The sequence below is a fragment of the Leuresthes tenuis genome, unplaced genomic scaffold, assembly GCF_036924035.1.
Source record: "Leuresthes tenuis unplaced genomic scaffold, fLeuTen1.0.hap1 SCAF_20, whole genome shotgun sequence".
Lineage (NCBI taxonomy): Eukaryota > Metazoa > Chordata > Actinopteri > Atheriniformes > Atherinopsidae > Leuresthes > Leuresthes tenuis.
Genome location: NW_027325374.1, coordinates 10899992 through 10917942, shown reverse-complemented (window position 1 = coordinate 10917942; position 17951 = coordinate 10899992). Strand labels below are relative to the sequence as shown.

The 17951-nt window shown below is 40.0% G+C and overlaps 1 protein-coding gene across 4 annotated transcripts in view; it reads right to left on the bottom strand.

Moving 5' to 3' along the window:
- Window positions 1-821: 821 nt before the first annotated feature.
- vti1a (vesicle transport through interaction with t-SNAREs 1A) overlaps window positions 822-17951 on the bottom strand; it is a 110430-nt gene continuing 93300 nt past the window's right edge. For 2 of the 4 annotated variants that reach the window (XM_072374136.1, XM_072374137.1), the window contains one exon: window positions 822-1396. In XM_072374136.1, coding sequence (XP_072230237.1) covers window positions 1303-1396 — 94 coding nt within the window. In that variant the 3' untranslated portion in view covers window positions 822-1302. The remainder of the gene's footprint in view (window positions 1397-17951) is intronic. The other 2 variants (XM_072374138.1, XM_072374139.1) reach the window with 1 other exon arrangement.

Below are 17951 nucleotides of genomic sequence, written 5' to 3'. Positions count from 1 at the left end.
ATCAGTCAACAGCCAAAATGTAATTAATGTTCATTCAGAATCATTTTGAACATCATAAAATGTACAATTCTGACAGAGAAATTCTAATCGAAAACAATGTAGTTATAAATAAATAGAAACAGAATCACAGGCAAAAACGCTAAACAAGATGTCCATTTAAATGTTAGTACATACAGTATATGATGCATATATTTACCACAATGACAATGTTAAAAAGTCCAAAGGAATGAGTCATGACGTGTTTGGGGAGTGCAAGGTATCAAATATAAGTACAGAAGATGATAACAGTGTCAGAGGAAACTTTTTTTTACATGTATTGTATTGGTCAAGGTTGGTGTCAATTCTCTTTCGTATTAAAAAATGTAGGAAAAGAAAGAAAAAAAAAAAGATTTCTCTCCATCTCCAAACTCTTAAAATATTCATATATTTGTTCCACAATGTAAGAGCAGCAAACAAGCAGCTTCTTCTTGATAAAACAAATAATACTTTCACCTTGAATGAACTGAAGCTAAACTGACCTCAACCTTTTTATGTGTCTACTCTTTTTTTTTTCCCTCTTTCTTCTAGGCAGTGCCATGTGTCTATTTCGGGCTTTGCTGAGCCTTTTAAAGCAGGAGCGTGAACAGCATATCTCATCTGAAGGCACTGTCCTCTGCTGTGTAGGGACTACGTGAAGAACAGCTGAATCATTTAGTCACAGAATCTCATACATACTCCAGTATGCGCGTCCACTGATGGCGTGATCCCCCTTCACGACTGTTTCTCATGCAAACATACATGTGCAGAACTACGCTTACTCTGTTTTCCGTGTATACAAAAAAAAAAAAGGGGAAAAAAAGCCTATATCTGAATCTGCCTCAAATTGCCAAAAGTGATCAGACTGTTCAGCTGGAGACAGAATGGGCTGCAAAGCCACACTGAGGACGATGCCATGAAAAGTTTTTACTCTTTTAAACATCTCACGCCATTTGTTTCCCTGGAGATCTAAGAAAGAACCTCACAGAAAGAGGACTAAACTTAGAGGAGGAAAGAAAAGAAGAGGGGAAAAAAAAAAGAGAAAAGAAAGGGAAGGGTAAAGTGGGGGGAAAACGGTGGTGGAGGAAAGGAAGAGACAGAAACAAAAAGGAAAAGTGAAATGGAAAAAAGCTCCTTGTCAAGCTTTGGAAACAGTGATTCATGGGGACCATTTGTCCTAATTACAGCAGAACAACGCTTTTGTCGCTATTAATCACGTCTGTGTGTGTGTGTTGGTTTGTATTTATGTCGGGAGGGAAGAAGGAGAGTATGTGTGTACAGCAGAGATCAGTGGCCTCGCAGATTGAAATAGATGGCCAGGATGATGGTGAGTAGGATGATTGCTCCGAGGATGAAGACCAGGATACGATTTTGGATGATCCTGCAGAAAGAAAAAGAGAGAGATCAGGAGAAGTTCACATAAGTCATATTGTGTCTACATAGAACCGTAAACACGTTAAACAGTCACATGTTTATGTGCAAACTAAATGACCAGCTATCAGCTGGAGACGTATTGTGTTTAATAGTTACCATGAGGTCTGCATGCGTGATATTTATTGGTATATTGTCGCCGGTGTGGGAGCATAAAACACACAGGCATGTTTCTGAAACACCTTTGTATGAAATATAAAAAGATTTGCTTGTACGTGTGTATCCTCTGTAAAAATGTTATGCTGATTTGTGTACGCGTTTCTTTCCAAAACAGAGGAAAACACTTAAAAAGAGTGACACACAAACATATACACACATAGCAAACAAGCCCTAAAACTTTATTTGCACAATAAAGTGGAAAAAGTGTCTCAGTGGTTTCCCGGAGGTCATAAAATCGCTGAATTACTGATGGAATTTGCCATAAAAAGACACTCTTTAGCACATTTAAATTTTCCCACTTTGAGTGAAGTAAACTTGACAAGAGGGGGATTTGAACCAAAAAAACACAGCCGGAGGGAAGGAGTAGGAGCTGGTGTGGAGACTTATCCCGTGTGTGCGTCCCCAAAATTCTCCCGAGTTCGTATTGCCACACATGCCTGCATTCAGACAAACACACACACATTCCAAACACTCCGTTGCTTCTGACAAATGAGAGAATTATCACATTTGCTGACATGTGGAGGGGTGGAGGAGAGGCCGTGTAGGGGGGCACTGTCCACTTCTCTAAGCAGGAGATGAATAGCCCATGCTGTGGCCATTTATCACCGAGAAGGGGGGGTGGCTGGTTGCTCAGTCACCCTGCTACCCTCTAAAGTCCCAGTCTGAGCCGACACAGCAGTCAAGCTCGCAGTCCTCTCCAGTCCACCAGCTCGGAGTTACAATAACCTCAACTAGCCACTTAGTTTAAAGCCACGACTACGGAGGAAAGGATGACAAAAACACAACACTCCACAGCGGTGTTATGTCTCGCAGAGGAGCTTTCATGCTTATATCTTTGCATTTTCTTTGTGTAAGGTGTCAACTTTACACCGTTCCTCCACACCAAGGACTCTCCAGCCACACAAGACACAGTTTTACTCACAGCTGAAACATGAGATGGAGACTCTGTTATCAACAGAAAAAAAACTATAACCACTCATAACAAACTTCAATTAAAGCAATAAACCCAACAATGAGACCGACTGGATAACACCAGAGAGCTCATTACAACTACTGTTTGTATGTAGATGTGTTTTAGAAGTAGACATTTTATGCATGAATAAATGCATACATTATTATCACAATGTCATCCCATCATATGAACATGTAATGTCCTGTCTAAAGCCATGCTGAGCCTTTACCTGACAATGCATACACACACACACACACACACTCACCTACACAAAGTGATATGTTATGGTGAGAACTGAAGCAGTAATAGAGAGGCTGTGATAGGCCAGCCTCACTGTGTAGTTTGAATGAGGCTGGTATGATTGGCTGAAGGCAGCTGGGGAGGAGATCCCACTGAAACACTAATCAGAGCATGCTTAGCAAGGCCACGTCTCCCCCTATTAATTGACATTCATTATTTACAATGATTATTTATCCCAGCCAAATACCCACAGGAGCGTGTGTGTGTGTCTTGTGTGTGAATGTGTTTGAAGAAGCCAGCTCGCTTTGCGTTGTTTGTTCATTTCTCAGCGAGGGGAAAAAAAAAACCTGCGGGAATACCGAGAGGCTTGCAGCAGAAAACTGCAGAGGAAGTTAGTTTCAGATAGCGGTGGCGCCCAGGTCTAATAAAATGGCATTTATCAAAGAAGTATGATTTGGCAGCAAACAAACTTCAAATACTTAAATGGATGACATATGATAGTGCTGCACTTTAAGATTTCTTTTCTCCGGGGGACGCCTTAAAAAATATCCATAAAAAATGTCCATAAAAAATGTGTTTTTGTCCTAAAGGGATTTTCTGTACAGCGATCTAAGAAAACATGTCCTAAAGCTCATTTGTGCCAACTCACTTGAACACTGAAGAAGAAGATGAAAAGGAATACTGTCCAGTCAAAACCTTTAAGTGGTGATTCCAAAAAAAAACTTTCCAACATATCCCTTAAAATAAAATCTTTCGCCAAATGGTGACTTAGCTGAAAACAGACCAATGAAAGTATTGGAATTTTCAAATTTTCTGAGTATACTGAAGTGAAGTTTTAACTGGGGTGCGGTCAAATAGATACTTCCTGAGTAAATTCACAAAGTTAGGAAAAGCAAAAAAAGACTAAAAAACCAAAAGCAGTGAGTATAAGCGTCTTTTTTAAAATGCAGCCAAAACGAGCCTATAGATCATAACCCTAAGCCAATAGTAATGGTGAGATCAATGGTGAGATCTCATATTGAATTTGCTAGCTCTGTCTGGGGTCCTTATAAAGTAAAATATATTGATAAAATCGAAGCGGTTCAGAGATGAGTAACCAAATTAATCCCAGGTCTAAATGAGATGTCATACGAAGAAAGATTAAGGCACTGCCAACTCTTGTCTATAGGAGGTATAGAAGTGACATGATTCAGTTGTACAAACTCGTCCACAAAATCTACGATTCTCAAGTGGAGCCTATCATCAGCTTCTGGAATAATAGATATGAGCTACGAGGAAACTCCTTAAAACTCTTACCAAAAATGTGTCGCTGTGACAAAAGAAAATAGTTTTTTTACACTCAGGGCTGTAAGAGTACGGATTGAGCTTCCAGAACTGTTTTAAAAACAGACCGTGTCATTTTTGGGCAAATAAAAACTGTTTATATAACTATAAAGCAAGGTAAAGACTTTTGCAGATTTGGATTCATTTAGTTATTTTTACATTTTTTATTGTTTTGAGTTTTTTTGTTTTTTATTTTGAGGTAATGTGGGAGATTATTTTTGGATTATTTTGTTCTATGTATTTAAGTGATTTATGTATGGATTGTGGAAGTTTTTATTGGCATATCATGTTTGTTTTTTGTATGCTGTTATGATCTTGAGTCTAATGTAGAGGATTTATATCCTGTATCAGATGTATTTTCATCATTAAAATAGTATTGGGTTTACCCACAGCGCTCTGATGGCTACCACTTACCGGTCCAGTATGCCATAACCCCCAAAGAACAAGCCTTTAAACGCAACAACATACAGAGGTAACAATACACGGTTTCCTGCAGGTTGTGTCGAACCCCTTTTTTTTTTTTTCTAATAATCAAAGATAATTAGTCTTGTTTATTATTTTTAACTGGACTGCAGATGTCATTCCCACACAGCAGGTCTGTGAGAGAGCTGCCATCTGTCTTGTAGCCAGGTAATCTCATCTCTTTTTGTCCACGAGCTGTGGTTATCAGTTTCCGAGCCCCCGTGTATGATGTTACGGTCAGTAAAAGTGTCCTCCTGTGAGAATTTGTCCATTCGTGTAGCCTTGACCGTGGCATCCTCAGTAAAAACTAGCCAGTGAACCGAGGAGTTCTGATCAGTGCTGTGCCGAGCTGGAGCAGATACAAACACAGGACCAAACACTTTCAAATTGCCCTAAAAAGCCATGTATTAGAGGGTGGAAGCAGGTTTACTAAAAGAGTAAAAAGGGCTTAAATTGCAGCCATGATTAGTTGTAAGTAAAGGATCTTCAGTGCTTCCTTTATTATCTCCTTTCGCATAGGATGCACTGAACCATCCTTTATGAAAGGAAAGATTATTATTATATCATTATATCAACTGTAACTGACAGACTATGAGGAGTTAATGTGAGATAGTATATTAAGTACAAAAAAGAAGTGTCTTTGACATATAAGGAGCTACAGTCTTTCTTGATGACATAAACAGTGGGATACAAAGGTCATCGCACTCTTTAAACTGGCACAGAGGAAACTGACTACTTATGTTGCATTATAGGCCCAGTGGGAAAATAGTCTTTATGTATTGGAATCAATGTTACACAAAGTGCTACAATTCAATATTTAGTCAAACTGTTGCTCATCTCATCCCTCATACAACAGCAACTGGAGTCCACGAGAAGCAAACAAATCCAGAGTAAATATATCAATGCTGTCGTTTGAGAAAACTCATCTGCATACAGTGGTTTGGAGATTTAATCTAAACATTCTGTTTTCAGCACAGTACTGAAATGAGCCACTCAGCAAAAGTAAGTTCCATTAAGGACTTCTCAGACAACAAGTAGGCAAAAATAAAACCCATCACACAAATATACAAGGCTTTCACCCAAGAAATGCCCCCAAAGAAATACAATTTTTTTTTTTTTTTTAAATCCACCAAAACTTGGAGGTAGGAGAGTGAAGAACATGGTTTTCTTCTGCTGTATGGTTGATCCCGTCCTGACACGTGGCCAGACAGAACAGAACTTATCAAACCGGATCCATCCTCCAGTTTTGACACTTGACATAGAGGTGGAGGGTGACGTGTGTGTGTGTGTGTGTGTTTGTGTGTGGTGGGGGATTTGGGAGAAATCAGGATGTGTGAGTGATGCAAAGAGAACATGTACAAAAGAGTGTAGATGTGCAAGCTGACCCACATATACACACTCCTACACGCCCTGACTTTGAGAAGGCTTACTTTTACCCTGATTACTACAATGATACTGGATCATTCCACGTTGACTCAACTGGGGAATTGCACCTAATATTGTCAGAAATTTTGGTTACTTTGCTCTGATAATGTTTTCTAACGTAGACTAGTAACATAAAAATATCTAAACACAGATTTAGATGTTTATCTTTTTATACTTTTTGTAAATCAGTCCATTGTCAATCAGATAATGCCTCATTTGCATATCTAACATAATATTTCAGAACTCCTGTAATCTGTATAGAAATATATATATAGTGGGTATAGATTAAATTATTCATTTTCTATTGAGTTTTTTCAAAATATTATGAAAGCACAAAACATCTGTTATCTGTAACCATGCCAACGGTGAAGTTGTCAGCATGTGGGAGGTGCTGCTGGAGCTTTCCAAGGCCCAAGTAATGGCTAAAATGAAACCCCCAAATTCAGGTGAGTTGAAGAGGAGAACAAAATGGAGAGAAATGACGAGGAAGTTGATGAGCTTGGAGCCCTGATGAGGATGCAGCAGCAGTATTGGGAGGATACATTTGCCAAACATTTTTGTTTCAATGAGACATGGTTACAACTCTCTACCATGCGTTCAAACTACACAGTCAGACAAAGACGGAGATGCTGATCTCTTGGCTGTGCGATTCCGTTCATGTTGTCAACTGACACTTCGCCCGTGTTACTTGTTGTGTGTGACATCATCAGCTAAATTGATGCCGCGCAACAAAAACATCTCAATCCATTCGTGCAATCTCTGAATATTTCAACAACACCTCTCTCTGCAACACTTCAACTTTGAAAATGTTTGTCACCTGACTTTAATGTCATCTTGTTTGCCAATGACTTTTAACATTTTACATTGCATCTTGAACCATGTTTGTGTACCTTTACATTAAAGAAACTCCCAGTTAAATTTGCCAAACTGACCATATCCCTTTAAAGAAAGTATACAAATGTATCCATATGGAAAATTAAAGATTTAATTATTGCAATTAGTTGAGGTAATTTCAGCATAATTACCATATTGGTCTTCAATTAACTGTAGAAAAACCAACAGAAATGTCATATTTCCAAACAATTTTCACATAATTGCTAAAGTTGTAGAGTTTAAACCATTTCAATAACATGTCAACTGTCCCGTCCATTGGTGTTGACATATATCTGTCAAGTACAACTGTTGTTTAAAAAGAAGTGTATTTATTCACAGTACAAATCTATACTTCTTTATTCTAAGTTATGTGAAATATTAGCTAAATAAAAATGAAAAGGAAAAACAGTGAAATATTATGCACAAAGTTTAATCAATCAAAACAATGATTTCCTAAAAGTGAGAACCTTAATGGGAAACAGTATCTTAAGGTAAAAAAACCATAGCTCCACTCATGAGCAGATTCGTCCTCTACCAGATAAAATGCATGGTTTTTGTTTAGTTTAAATGGCATGAAATAACTCTACTACGATCTCTGAGTATTTTTTACTGTCTATGAGCCCGACCAATGAATAAACTCTCAGATTAAAACAGTGGAACAGGAACTGCTAGTGAAATGTGAGCCAATAAGAGTACAGAGTGGTGGCTATTCTATTGGCTCCTGGTATTTCTTCATCGCAGGCAACCAGTCAGCCAAACATCTTGCTGGACGGAAATACACAGATATACAGAGCTAATGCAAGAGAGACAGAGACGGTGGGAATGATGTGCTCAAAGAACAGCAAACAGTGAGGCAAGCAGCAAGGTCGGAAATGGACAATAAAGCAGCTGGAAGTAAACAACAAGAAAGAGTGAAACAGAGAGGTGGAGAGTGAGGAGAGAAAAACAGACCAAGAAATGGAGGAAAAGAGAGAAAGGTCCGTTTACCCGAGGAGGCAAAGCTGGAGGAGAGGCTCCTTGGAGACAGATGAAAATAATGAGGACTTTTCTGTCAGGAAAGATTTACAAAATCGTACCAGTGTTATTAAAATTTAAAATCTCCCTTTCCCCCCCTTTTCCTCCCTCCCTCCCCACCCTCTCCCACCCTCTCTTCCTTTGCCTGTTTTTTTCCCTTGCTCTTTCAGCAGCACAGCCTTATTACCAGCTCTAATGAGCACCGGGATACACCTCAGCAGTGGGTGTGTGTGTGTGTGTGTGTGTGCGCGTGCGTGTGTGTGTGTGTTGGGGTCCAAGTCCCTGGTGCCAACTCCATCAGCACCCCAGATTCCCCACCTTCTTAAATGACACACATGTGTGTACATTCACACAAAACACACAAGGGTGGGCACATGGATACACTTGTACACACCGCTTTTGATGGCTCTCAGAGGTGGCTGGACAAACACACACAAGCACACACACACACACACACACACACATTTCAGACAGACAGATAATATCCCTTCCTCAAAACAAAAACAATCTTAGTGAGACAGCCATGAGCAGAAAGGCGCAACATGCCTCAAAACACTTACAAACACACACACACACATACACACACTCTAATATGAACAAACTTATCTGCAGTTACATCTCTCAGGCCCTCCCTTATCCCTCCTCTTTCCACAAGTAGACCAATAAAATAAAAATCAATGGCTGTCTGAGCCATTCTGGCTCTCCTCCCTCTAAACCCTGGGAATATACAGCATGGGAGAGAAGGAGGGGCGGGGAGTAACGGGGAGGGAGGGAAGGATCAATGTGTTCACAAATGGTTTGAGTGATGGACATGAAGGTGGAGCGCTGGTGGGGGTAAGTCTAAGTAATGCCTCAACTTGTTATCGCAAACTAATTCAAATAAAAGTTTAATTGTGGCGGCACATGTACTCCCTCACTCCCACACACACTCATAAAACACAAAACCAGATAACACACATACGATGAAACAAAAGGTTGAGACGGGCCTGCGATCCCAACAGTTAGAGCGAAGGGAAGTGAAATATTTGCAAAGGTTCAAACAAGTGATTGGAACCAGAGAGTGAGGCAGAAGAATTCCTAACAACTGAATCAGGTTCATTCTCCTGTGCAGAGATAATGACTTGACCTGTTTCCTGGAGAGATCTGATCCCACCATGTATGTTCAGCCTACTGCCCCCAGGGGGGTGCTGAAGATAAACGCTTATTTTTCAGACACGCGCATGCACACATGCACGTGTGCGCTCACACAAAGCTGGAGTAGATCTTTAATTGGAAGCTGTTTACTGTAATTATTTAAAGAAGACCCCGACACCATGCAATTCCCCAAAGAAAAACAGCATTTAAGAGCTTGCCTACACTAACACTCACATGTTTACTGTGCAGTGAAGATGGAGTTGATAACTCCATTTCCATACATGGCCATGCAGGGGTGAAAGAAGCATTTGGATCCTTCTTTTAAGAATAAAGCAATGTAAAAAAAAAAAAAAAGCAGCATTAAAAGTAAAGAATATCAATAAAGAATCTCTCTAAAGTAAATATGCATAAACATAAGCAAACACATGAAATATTAAAGTAAATCAGTCACATAGCTCCCTTTGATACATTATAATACACTAAATCATTAGTCGTGAAGAATCATTGTACAGTAGATAGCAACATGTTGTGATGCCAGATGTTTTATATATGACAGTGTTTATATGACGCAAATTCCAGCCTGAACTGTATGTATGCATTTTTTAAAAATTTCCAACCCTAACCCTGACTTCCTTTTAATATCTAAACATAACTACAAAGAAGAGAAGTGGAACAAATGGAAGAAAACGTTGGGTTGAAAACGCAGCTAGAACTTAGGTTGGTTGTGTGCCACTGGCCTTCCTCTCCTGCCTCCTTTGGAGTGTTTTTTCAATGATCAATGTGAGAAAAATACATTTTGGGATCATTTCCCAATATATAATGCATTGGCATATGTCATGATTTTAAAGGCAAACTTTAAAAAGGTATGTAGTGATTTGAGCCATGAAAATGTAGTTATTTTACAATCTCTTAGGCTTTAATGCAAAACTGCAATGTTTTGCACTGTGGACAGTTCTGGAGTCAGACTGTGGACAAAAAGGTTTGAAGCCACTGATTTAATCATTTCAAAAGCTTGTTATGTAAATGTACTAAGTGTTGTGGAGCTGGAAGGGCAATATTTTCCCATGTGAAATGTAGTGAAACGAAGATATAACACACTACAAAATGAAAATACTTAAAACTGTACTGAGCAAAGCTGTAGTTGTCCTACAGTATAAAACACAGTCTGTGATCTGACGTTACCAGAGAAAAAACAGACTCAAGATGGCAACTCGCATTACAGTCAGCTTGTATTTGACTCCGTGTTTCTTTTGGGTAATCTGAGGAACACTTCTTTGACAAATCAATCAACAAGTTTATTGATCTGCAAAATATCATATTTTACTACAACCCCAAATATCTTGCTTCTTCTTATGAGCTATCCACAAGAGGAAGATTTTTAGTTTGATATGAGATAAGAGAACCAGTCTGTGTCTCTCACACAGTGACATCTGGGAGAGCCTCCAGCACCCCATGACCCTCTATAACAGGTACAGAGAAAGCGCAGATTACAAAGTTAAGTTTCCAAATTGAAAGCTCTTCATTTCAGCTCAACTAGCAAGTGTTTTACTAATCAAAATTATTGATCACAAAAAGATTCCCAGACCTATGTTTGACTTTTACGGCTAAAAAAACCAACTGAGAAAACTGACACAGTTTCCCAGGTTTTTATTAGGAAGACATGGCCTGATTCTTTCTCTGCCTGTCTCCCACTTTGCTTCCTTTTTCTTCCAACTAGATGCAGGAGAACGGCACAAGGGCCCTACTACTTCATCTATTTTTTATTTAGCAGCTAACAACCCTGGCCAGGAGCAGCCTAGACCGGGACCCAGAACTCTGCCGGAAAAGTGGTGCAAGGAGGAAGAGAATGAGGGCACGGGAAGACTGAGAGAAAGAGGAGTAAAGGAGAGGGAAGGTGGTAGAGAGAGGGAGTAAATTAAGTGTGGGAGGTCAGAGTGTGTATGCAGGAGCATGAGAAAAGATAAAACAGAGAGATAGAAGGAAAAAATGGAGATTGTGAGGCGGAAAGAGGATGAGAGAGTAGACTGCAAATGTCTCTGGAATTTTTAAGAACTTTGCCAGCAGCAATTTTGAATAGCTGCTGCAGCTTCTCCTCATCTTGGTGCTGTGTACAGGTGGCTTTCTAAGCTCCAAACATATACGGATCATTCCCCTGCCAGATTACCTGCCTGAACTCTTGACCTCCTCTCTCTTCCCTCTCAAACTCTGCCCTTTTGCTGCATTTTTTGTTTTTCAAAACTCGAATTTCTCCTCCTCACAGTCTTAATTGACGGGTCCGATGACAGAAGGCGTTTTTTTGTTTGGTTTACCCTGTGTCTTTATGAAGTGATTGGATTATAGCATCAGCTGGCTAAATCCATAAACAGACTCTCTGCTGCACGACCATATTGAAAGATGACCTGAAAAGTTTGATTGCTGCATAGCAGCTTCCAATGAGATCAGATTCAGGGAAACACAGATATATCAGCCTAATATATCCACTGATATTCAGCTAATTGAGTGCAATCGACCCATCAACAAACATCAGCTTAGGCCAATATTAATCTAGTGTGTCCTGGTTGTGTTGTGTAACCTACATTTGTTTGGGCACAAGACTTTTTTTGGAGCATGTAGGCCCTGAAAAGTAATTAATTTGAGATAATTTAACAGTCTAAAAGTTGTTTTTTTTTGTTCTTACATGAAGGATCTCTTCAAGGTCATCATAAAGGTTTGTATGAAAGGATATGTGCTCGTTAAAAGGTAACACGATTAGGAGATTAAATATTCTAATTGCTTAGTCTCGGTTCAGTTATATGTCATGATGCCAAACAAAAGACAAAAACTAAGATATCATTTTTAAACAACTGCATTGGTTTTATCCCAGAATTTCATATCCGGTGCATCCCTAATCAGATGATTTTACAATCCAACTGAAATGGAAAAACATTGATCGTGATCACCTGATTTTTGAAAATGTTATTAGAGCTGAATGGTGGAAAATTTGGTCTCTTTTTTGAGAATGAACCAGAAAGTTTCATTATAACACAGTAGTATCTGTAATTCTCCAAGTTGGTGCCCACCGTGTAAACAATGACCATTAAAGCTACAGAAGTGTTAAAGGTATTGTGTATCAATTTAACACACGAGAGGAGAAGTGCACAAAATAAGGTTTTGCTATCTTAACAAATAAAAACTCTGGTCTGAACTCAGGTCTGAAAACTGGTCTGAAATGCCTAAATTATGTTTTTTGCTTGACTTCTCACTTTGCCATACAGGTCCAGGAAGCTCGGAACAACTTATCTGCCAATTGCTTTGAAAAACTGTGCATGAGTGTAGTTGCCAAAAAATTGGTGCGTTTTAGATGCAAGATGGGCCACATTGTTATTGATCAGATAATCCCTTCTTTTTTTCAGTAAAACTGAAATGTGGCATTTTCCTTGGGAGCATCCTCACTTTGCTTAAAGTGTGGAAATCTTAGTGCATCTTTGCATTTTATGAGGATATAATCACAACTGAAAGAATCTTGGTTCAACTTGAACTAGTTTTTGAGATTATAGAGCATATCCCTACATCCTGAGACATTCTGCACCATTTCTCCTCTCTGCTTAGATTTCCCTAAACACAAAATCCCCCTTGTATATATTCTGCGAGGGCCGGGGGCCAGCTGCAGATCCGATTACTGGCCACGGTGAAAAAAGGTGAAAAAACATTAGCCATTACAGCTGCAGCCCTCCAAAACTATGATGTCTATAAATTTTTATTGTTTGTTCAGCATTGAAATCTCATTAAAGCGCATAAATCATGTGCTCACTACGCCCAACCTTCCATTTTTTTAAAGATAACCTGTCAAGTGTGCATTTTCCCTGCTGTTACTTTTACAAAAAGATAACATGAAAAAGAAAGTCATTTGTCTATAGTACAACACCTAAAATCAGCTCTATCGCTTGAAAGTGGAGCGAAGGTCTTTAAGCTTTCTGATGAAATGTCAGAACACAACGTTCGAATAGTTTCATTCAGTTTAGCAGTACTGTAAAGCTATGTTTACTGGGAAAAGACATTGCATCCATTTCCTTATTATTAGATCTTCTTTTAAAAGTTCAAATCAAAGTACTTGTCATCACAGGAAACCATCCCGACGGTTTCATCTCACGAGGTGCCTAAAACTATTTTTTGCTCAAAACAAAACCCTTCATCATATAAACGCTTTAAACTCTTTGGGCATAAAAACCCTCGTCTGTTTAGGATTCCATGACAAAGATGAGGATATTAGTGTTTATGTCTGAGTCTTTTTTTTCTATTTTTTATTAACTGGTAAGGAAGATCCTCTGCATGCTGTTTGTTTGCCATTTTAAATCAACTCTCCAAATATTTGCTCTCAGTCCCGCGTGGTTTTGCATCCTGTGTGTCTGCAGATCAGATGATGTTGTGATTCTGCCCACCAGCACGCACACAAACACCCACACAAGCTGGCCCTTTCTTATACAAATTTACAAAAGCCAGCATTGGCCAAGCCACAACCATGTAAACCTATACAGTACATGGGACTTTTGAAATAACATAATAATCTCTAACATGCAGCATGTTATCATGAGTCATTCTTGAAATTGTGAACTTCTTCTCGTCTCAAATACAAAAACTTAAGAAAGCGATATAAGCAGCTAAATGTCTTTGCAATGGCCAGATTACATTGTTCTTTAACGGTCAGGCACTGCCAACAGGGATATGGCAGCTGTGCAGCTTCAAAACTAGCAAATAAATCTTCTCGTCATCTGGAGTTTGGAACATTTGGTTGGTTTCAGTTTTCAAGACCGCAGTAAAGCAAACTGTAAAAGAAGAAGCTGAAAGGCTTTTCCGCTGCTAGTATCCCAAAAGGTTGCAATTGCACGTCAGTACAGACTGGATGCAGACTATCCAAGCCTGTATTGGATGCCTGAGCCACAGGTGAGCAAGACGAGAAGTCGTTTTCTTGAACCTGATACCAATAAATGGTCACTCTTGTCCTTTGCTTTGTCTTGCAGGTGTGAGAGGACAGAGTCAGCAATAAAGACCACAGTGACAAACTATATGTGTGTGAAAAAGCTATTTTAAATGTGTGTGCATCAAGGCATTTTTTTTTTTTTTGTGGGGAGTTCATCTGGCAATATGGTGTAAAATAATAGAACGACTGAAGATTAAGTGAACCATCTGGCCCACTTTGTAGGGACATGCAGGCATGGATGACTTTATCCAGCAAGTAAGAGCAGAGAGCAGGAGAGTGCGAGAGGGAGTAAATGCAGGGGTATAATGTCATCCTACAACCCCCATTTGACACTACAAGGGAGACTTTAGTCAGCCTAAATAATCCATGCAGTTCCATTAAATTTGCAGACTAGCTTCCCCAGTCTCTGTCTCTAAGCTGAGAAAGGGAGAGCAATTGAACTGAACTGGGAAACATGAGAGAAGGAGGTGAGGTGATGGATTAGAAGAAACATGTGCAGCTGTCTTTCATATGAGAGAAATCACAGATTTATCTACATTAACTCTATGTTTCAGCGTCTTTAATATAGAACACCCATACTTTATGAGGCGAATGAGATGGACATAGAAGGAGAGAAAGATCTAAAATTAAATGTGCACAAACAGAACTTTAAGTGACACTGATTTGCTCATGATCTCGCCTCACCACTAAATCTCTCCTCTTTCCCCAGACCATGAAAAGCACCCATTGGTGTGTGCGGGGGAAGCCACCAGTGTGACGGGGATTGTTGCAGTAACAGCATTATTGACTTGTTTCTCCAGCTACATTTGCTTAGTGCACTGGAGGCCCGATCAATAGACTTCGAGCTCTGAAACCCCGCTAATCAGGGCTTGCATCCTTGCAGGGTCAATCTTCGGCAAAATCTAAAAAAAAAAAAGGGCAGAAAACAAAACACAAGAAGAAGAAGCAGGAAAAATGAGAAAAGATGGGGGGCAATGGAAGAGGAGAATTTTGAGCAGTTGATGATGACAGCTGGAGTTGTTTTGTTTTTTTTAATATATAAATCCCTTCCTCCTCCTGTTAGACGTAAACTCATGTGGCATTCAATCTCTCCATCTCGGCTACAGCGTGGGCGTGGAGCACCATTGGAGATGGAGATTGCTGCTTCACCTTTGCTTTCCTGTGAACCACAGTTCAAAAGTCAAGGGGCAGCTGGGTTGCTTTGGGACTTCTGGAAATAAAAGAGGCAATTCATATTTGCAAAACCAAGTTGTGAAAACTCAAGAGGATGCCAGGAGATTGACTTCGATAAAGAAGGAGGGAGCTCATTTGAACCATGTTAATGTATTAATAAGGCTGCACTTTAAAATAAGCCTTTTTAGAAAACAGCATCAAGAGTGATTATTGTTATAATAGAATAATTAGTCGTATGAACATGAAATGACTTCCATTTGTGAGCATGATAATGACACATGCAGAAAACATGTGGACACAAATATCTTGCTTGTGGTCCAGCTGCTTCACTTGGTCACAGTGATCCTGAAGCTGACCACGAGCTGTGCTTCAAGTCGAATAATCTCCCTCTGGAGCCTTACATTCTGCACATCACAAGCTCACTATGGAATGCTATGGGAAATTCATGGGGATCTTTCCATCAAATATTAATGATCTAGGCGAGCACAGTGGGTTTTCTTAGTTTTTTTCCCCCTGGTATCTATAGTCACTGCCACTCTTAGAGACTTCCCACAAATAAAATAAACCAAAGAGAAATGTTGAGAAGAGAAGGATAAAAAAAAGGCAAAGATGGGTAAGGGAAAGGCAAGAAGGGCATGTGGTGTTCGATATTTTCTTTTGAGGGGCTTGAGTCTGGTTTCCTTCAGTGCAAACAGGGTCTTGATACACAGGTCCCAGGGTGTAAACACAAAATTGTACACTGTTTGTGTCATCGCTTTTCCTCTTTCCCAACACTTTTTCTCTGTTGTGTTGTCAGCTGGTGAAGAGGGATTTGTGTATCCAGAGACAGAAATGGAAAGCCGGTGGCTTTCACTGACACTGAGCTTTTCAGTTCTGCCCGTCTTTGTGACAATCAAGGCCCGAAATACAGGAGTATAGGAATTTAATTCATGAATGAATGTGAAAAATTCGAGAAAATGAGTCACTTTATGAGTAGTCCCCCCCCCCTGAAATTCTTTCTAATATTTGTGAGAACATAAATACTAAATACTCGTAAATCCAGAACAAGACCTGAAACAAATACTGTCATGTTAATATTCAAAGCGTTATTAAAAACCACACTATGATGGAAATATTGAATCTGCTCATCAGTGGAGCCCTGTTCTCCGTCTTCGTCACAGCCCTCACAACACCCTGCTGAAATACCAACACCCACCATCACTGCAAAAGTGGAAATGCAGGGTCAGCAGCATCCCCCCCTGGCCTTGCTGACCAACAGATATTCTAATAATCACCTTCCTTCTTTATTGCTAGGCCTGCAACCAACGGATCCCTCGTCCTGATTTCGCCCTCTGCCTCCACCTATACCAGGGGCTTTACAGAGCAGCGCTGCTTCGATACATTAAAACTGCTGCCCCATGATCAAACGAGCAAATACCTCCCGGGTCAGCAAAGGGCTACCCCACGTCAGTTAACAATGCAGCATTTAAACATCAGTCGTATGCAAAGCGGCTGATACACAGGGGAGGAGATGGGCTGCAGGAGAAAGCAGAGAAGCAAGGCCTGGACTGGAGAGATAATGAGCGCATGAGCCCACAGGAGAACATCAACAAGCTATTTAACGGGACTATGTCAGCACCAACACAGCTTTATGATAAAAATATAAGCTGTGAGGCTGCATTAACATCATAACAAGGATGGACTAATCATTCAGCATTGATCTTGGCCAAAACGCAGACTCCATGTTAATGTATTAGATTGTGGGCCAGACTAGATATTTCATATTTGCTCTGTAAATCACCCAGTTCTGGCAGAATTGACTAAAAAACACTGTCACAGAACATAATCGTTTTACCGCCATCCCAGATACTAGAACAGTTCTGATGTAGCTGCTTCTAAGAACTAACAATATCAGGCATGGGAAAAAAAGTGACAGATTACTGTCAGTCTCAGCAGATGTTTATTTTACATACTTACAGTATGGCATGCTTTTTCCAGCCTGAAAGTCTACTCAAGGCCAAAAGGATGTAAGCCCACACAGAAAATATACAAGCAACGGTCATATTTGCTCATGAATACTTTGCACACACTCAGACTCGTGTCTGCGGACATGTGGCCAGCATAAAGTCCTGCCAGTAAAAGCTAAGGATCTATACAGTCCCAGTGCCATTAATGTATCCCAACATCTGTTTGTACATTTAGACAAGAGTAGGATGCACCTTTTTTTTTTAGTCTGCAACCCTTTAATCACGCGGCTTAGGAGTGAAGAAGAGTTTTTCTCTTTTTTTTTTTCCTAGCTTATCCCAGTCTCCCTCTGCCTGTTGCTTGGTTAACCGAATGACCTGCTGTCAAAGGAGCCTTTGTGAGTGCGCATTGGCTGAGGGCCAATCAGATCCTCTGGCTTGTCTGTCTCAAGGAGGAAAATGGCGCCCTTGGTATGCCATCAGTGGCAGAAATGTGCAGACAGTCTGACTGCCGAAGAAGGCTTGGCTTGCTGTAGCCATTCCAAAGCTATGCCGGAGGTATTACCTGTCTGGCCCACAGCCAGAGGGACTCGTTCCGCAAAGGCCAGCGGTTGTTTATCTGTTTTTTCACTTACACCTTGTGCACATGGGCACTTTAAAAACATTTTCACTGCTTAACATCCACTTCCACGGGTTCTCCTTTGAACTGTAAAGGTACGTTGTATAAAAAAAGCCTGTTCAAGTTGTTTAACTAGCAGAGCGTAGAGTCTGTTATGAGACAAATGCAGTTCAATCATACAGAAACCCAATTTATGAATAAAACAAAATTTAAAAAACAGGAAGAAGAAAA